At 37.3% G+C, this 5,274-nt stretch overlaps 1 protein-coding gene across 1 annotated transcript; it reads left to right on the plus strand.

Moving 5' to 3' along the window:
• Positions 1–2,635: 2,635 nt before the first annotated feature.
• On the plus strand, positions 2,636–4,081 carry LOC134619855 (uncharacterized). The gene is made up of 5 exons (XM_063465672.1): positions 2,636–2,690; positions 2,800–3,507; positions 3,609–3,734; positions 3,827–3,870; positions 3,962–4,081. The coding sequence occupies exons 1-5, from the start codon at positions 2,636–2,638 to the stop codon at positions 4,079–4,081; spliced, it is 1,053 nt and encodes a 350-aa protein (XP_063321742.1).
• Positions 4,082–5,274: the final 1,193 nt, after the last annotated feature.

Consider the following 5,274-nt stretch of genomic DNA (forward strand, 5'->3'; position numbering starts at 1 on the left):
AAAATAATAAAATTCCAGCATTTACATTTCTGTTAGACTACGTTTAATTAACTGCTTTAGCCCATTTACAATGAAAATTAAAAAAAAAAAAATCTTGTTCATGACCTGTGTAGTATCTTAACACTATTGGAAGTAAAAAATAACTTGAACTCCAATTTGGAAAACACAGCTTTCTTTTTTTAAATAAAGCTCTGACTCCTGTAGCTCTCTGTCTGCAAAATACAGCATATAATGACCAATGTTGGGCAATTAATTATATAGTTACTTCTTCAAAAAAGTTATTGAGTTTTGCAAACAACAAAGTTTTTTGCAGCTGTTTACCTAAAAATGCAGCCAAGGCGATTTTTTAAACAAACATTTCAAACTATTTACAGAACAATCAGCTGTTCTGCATCAAATTTGATGCCACACAAATTATTTGTGCCACTCCAAAAAATAATTTCTGTCCACTATGAGATAAAGGAGAACAACAGCCTGATACCTGCAGGCCTGACAGCAGGAGATGTATCACTCCTGTAACACCTGTAACATTCAGCAGTCACCTCATTGTTCTGACACACACAACAAAACTATTGACTACACTACACACTAACTACACAACATTTGCGCTAAACGTTGCAAATCTCTCATGTCTCAAAACACCGCCGTCACTCCTAAAACTTCCTCCCGTTTCTTAACAACTAAATGCCATGTTTTGATTGGTCGACATGGTACATTTTTCGACCAATGGGAAAGGTTGGGGTGTTTTGGTTTCGTCTATGCTCACAGGCGGAGAGTGCTTTCGAGCGTTTTCCTTATAAAACGCCGTTTTTACCGTTTCTTCCCACAGTAAATATGAACAACGATAGTATTCAGGAAGAAAACCAAACATTGCATATTTTTTTTTATCATAACTCTGGTTTTACGTGGCCTATCAACACAATTTAAAAACTGGTATAAAGTCCACACTTTTTCCGTCAATTGTTCCGTCTGTCCTGCTCACATCTCCAGTGGTTGTACACGTTGTCATTAACGTGGCTTCACTCCACATCAGCCACGCCGCTTTGCTAGCTAAAACACCGGTGTCGGCACATATTTACTTTAATTTCAATTCAGGTTAGAATTTTTTTTTTGTGTGTGCGCAACACAGATTTTCTTTGCGCAGAGACCGTGCCAACAGTGTGCAATTGCGCACGTGCGCAGCTTAGAGGGAACATTGCTCACCATCCCCAGTACCAGTATCACAGAAACCATTGAGCGTGCTACTTTCGCACTGTAATACTATTAACACTTGGGTATGAGATCAAAAATGCATGTAAAGAGAACCTTCCATGTAGAAGAAGGTTGGAAGCCAAAATCAGGGAAGCCCAGAGCGATGTTAGTTGGCTGCAGAAAGGGTTTCATGAGAGACAGATCCTCTGTGGTTAAGAAGTAGAACAAAGTGTCCATAACTAAATCTATAGAATCTGACAAACAAAGGCACACAGCTCTGGCTACTGGGCTGAGGAAATACAAAAGAAAATCATTTTAAAACACTCATTCAATTTGGATAGCTTTCAAGATGAACCATAATAGTCAAGTGCTCTACAGCTACATGCTTTGACTTGCATCAGTGTGAATGCAGAAAAGAAGAAGTGGTCACCACACCAACATCTTTCCCCTCATATGTTTGTTTTCAAACTGTCAGTCTCTGTCTGTGCAGCAGCTCATGTGGTTTTTGTGCAGGATGTAAAGGTAGTTCCACACCCACATAAATACACCATTAGCACCTTTAAACATGCCACCAAAAGTGGTGGATTTTTAGGTATCGTAATACTACTTGGGTGAAATATTTAGAGTACTATTTACATCAATGAATAGAACAGACTAGTTGAACAGGGGCATTTGTGTTCCAATAAGCAGAAATAAAAAACAAAACAAACAAAAATAAATCTAACATAACATCTAAGTTCCTTAGCAGATAATTTAAAACTATTCAGCTGAAGAAATCACATCACTTGAATTGCATTACCATTACGACTACTGCCATTATACCTATGCGCATTTGGAGGTTTTGTGTGTGGGTTGTGTTTGTACCACCATCTTACTACCCGAACACAGCTTTTTTTTTTCCCTGCTGCTCAAAGCAAAGAAACAACAACACATTTCAAAACAAGCATTTCTATAAAAATAACTAAATTTCACATAAAATTTAAAAGTGAAATAAGAGATTAATTTGAAAAGTGATTTGGAGTATTTGGGATGCATATCCAAACAATGAATTCAAATTTTGATTTAATTATGCAAATACATTGGCCTTTCTGCTTTAATAAAAAGTCATTTGGACACTCAGAAACACACTCTAAATAATCATGTTTCAGTGCCAAATACTGAGCAGAATCCACTCTAAGGTGTCACCAGTCTCTAAGCTGTAAACTAATGACATTAATGTAATTTTCCTTTATGAACACTAGTAAAGAGCCTTCATATGCTCTTCATATATGCTCATGATATTACGAACCAAACTTAACACTATAGGTAGTTGTGAACATGTGATTATGTTTCCACAGTAGGACGTACAGTGTCACTGTAGACTGGCCAATCAAGAACAGTCTGGGGTCTTCAGAGTGGAGAAAGTATCAAGGTTCTTTTCATTTGACACAACGATTTGAACACGATGACACCTGCAAAGTTTGTCTTTTATCTGACATGTTTGTTCCTGGGGAAATTGGGTAAGTTGTGTTTCTGTTCTTTTTAACATCTCTTCAAGTTTTCACCTCTTAAGGTAATGAATATGTTGAATTGACTCTTCATTTGCTTTTATTTTGATTTTTATTGTAGTCCAGAAGACTCATCTGCAACCACAGGCATCTGTTTATCAAGAAAAAGATTTTATATTAGCTGATGTTGGAGAAAATGTGAGTTTGCATTGTTTCTATGAAGGTGATGATTCAGCATGGATCTTGTGGTATAAGCAAACTCTGGGACAGAAACCGAGGCTAATCTCTACCTTCTACGTGTACGATACAAAAATCACTTTTCATGATGAATTCCAGAACAATCCACGGTTTACACTGGATACAGAAAACAGAAGAAATAACTTGAAAATTTCAGATTTGAAAATCAATGACTCAGCTACTTACTACTGTGCATGCAGCTATAGATTTGTGTTAACTTTTGCAGAGGGTACCATTGTCAAAGTAAGGGAGGCAGGCTTGAAAAACCCAGCTTTAGTCCATCAGTCGCCATCTGAGACCATCCAGCCAGGAGGCTCTGTGACTCTGAACTGCACGGTACACACTGGGACCTGTGATGAAGAACACAGTGTTTACTGGTTCAAAGAAACAGAAGCATCTCGTCCAGGACTGATTTATACTTATGGAGGTAAAAATGATTATTGTAGGACGAAAACTAACCCACAAGCAGACGCCTGTGTCTACAACCTACCAATGAAGGATCTGAACATGTCTCATGCTGGGACCTACTACTGTGCTGTTGATTCATGTGGACACATAGTGTTTGGAAACGGGACCAGATTGGATCTCAGCCGTGAGTACTGAAGAGTCATTTACGGTCAATTCTGACCACTTCTTGTAAGAAGATAAGACATATGAGCTAAAAATCTCTTTCCGATGACTGGCTAACTGCAGGTGAGGCAGATTTTCTTGTCTTGGTGTACTACTTGAGTGGAGCTTTGGCATTCAGTACCATCCTGGTTCTCCTACTGGTTTTCTCAGTATGCAAGACAATCAAGAGAAACAACTGCCTTTGCCCAGGTATGTGGTACCGCTTGTGCCTGATAGCTTGAATCTGTTACGTTTATCTTTTAGCCTTTGGATCTGAGTATTTTTTTGTCTTTGACTATTAGAGTCTCATGCACGATTACCAACTCCTTCAACAGCAAATTCAGAGGTAAATTAAATCCCAGTTACTTACTAATAAAACAATGCTAAATTTCTGTAAAGGAGATATCTCAAATGACTTTTGCATATTCTCTTGACAGGCTTGTCAAGATGCAGACAGCCTCCATTATGCAGCTTTAAGTGCTAAGCAACTTAACAGATCAAGAAGACAGAAAGACAACACCAAGAGTGAATGTGTGTACTCCAGCATAAAGCAGTAAATATGGACATTTCAACATTGGAATGTCGATCTGACAAAACAGTTCTACATTCTGTTCAATACAATTTATGACCAGTACTAACATTCTAGCCCAATTGCAACTGGAAAATCGGGGGAATGCATGTCTGTAGCTTGTCTCCCATCCATATTCCAACAGGATTCATTCGCTGTTATACTTGAGGAATGATTATTTTTAAATACATATATATTTCTGATCAGTATGTATTTGTTTTACTAAATATTTGATCTCAAGGTTGTAAAAAAACCCTGCAATTTAAGAGATACTCTCTGCATAAATGAAGTTTTCGTGCCAGACACAAAAACAAATTGCAAGGTTTCAGTTTTTTCCTCCTTTTTTGAACCATTTTGTTGGATTTTAGGCATTCACATTTAGTAAAAAACCAGCACTGTGACTAAATAAAGCTGCTAGGCTATGGCTGTAGACTCTCCTTTTCATTTTATCTCTGTCAGTGCAACATCAATGATCCTGTGTTTTGAGCCATTCCAAATTGCCAGTGTTACTGCTTCAGGTACTATACAGATTAGTACCAGAGCCAGTCTAGGAATTTGCTGCAATTAATTTGAAGCTATAGCAGAGTGTCATCAAGAGATAAGTTGATAGAAACAGCAAATAGAAGATAAACCAGTAAAATTATTATATACACCTTTTTCTAAAAAAAAGATATTGGTGGCTACCAGTGCAATCCCTCAGCCTCCTACTAGATGTATTGTATAAATTTGAAAATACCAAGTGACATTCTTGAGTGAAATTCTCAACACTTAGAAAAACCTGATCTTTGACCTTGACCTGTAGGTCAAGCTCACTGAATTCTAAACTATAAATGCATGCTATCACTTTGAAAACCCTAGGAGAGTTCTTCATTTATGGTGTTCACAAGAATTTAAGAACACATTCCCTCTGACCTCACAAATATTCAAATTCATCCAAGAATTTTAGTAGATATGAGTTATTGTGTTCACAAGATTTTCAGTAAATCTGACCTCTGATCTTGATCAAGCTCGCCAGGATTCCAGAGTCGTCTCTATTTTTTAAGGCGACTGAGGTCTTTTAAACATCTGTTGAACAATGGTCAGGATTTACTATGAGTCTGTTGCACATTCTCTACAGTGAAAATAACAAAGTTCTCATATTAAAGTAAAATGTCAATCATATACATGTAGTTTCCCTGGATA

Source organism: Pelmatolapia mariae, linkage group LG3_W, assembly GCF_036321145.2.
Source record: "Pelmatolapia mariae isolate MD_Pm_ZW linkage group LG3_W, Pm_UMD_F_2, whole genome shotgun sequence".
Taxonomy (NCBI): Eukaryota; Metazoa; Chordata; class Actinopteri; order Cichliformes; family Cichlidae; genus Pelmatolapia; species Pelmatolapia mariae.

What these genes read in the sequence shown, in the direction of transcription:
- LOC134619855 (XM_063465672.1), top strand. Translation starts at nt 2,636, where the DNA reads ATGACACCTGCAAAGTTTGTCTTTTATCTGACATGTTTGTTCCTGGGG. An exon ending in TTTGTTCCTGGGGAAATTGG is followed by an intron (nt 2,691 to 2,799) that starts GTAAGTTGTGTT and finishes TTTTTATTGTAG; the next exon opens with TCCAGAAGACTCATCTGCAA. An exon ending in CTTCAACAGCAAATTCAGAG is followed by an intron (nt 3,871 to 3,961) that starts GTAAATTAAATC and finishes TTCTCTTGACAG; the next exon opens with GCTTGTCAAGATGCAGACAG.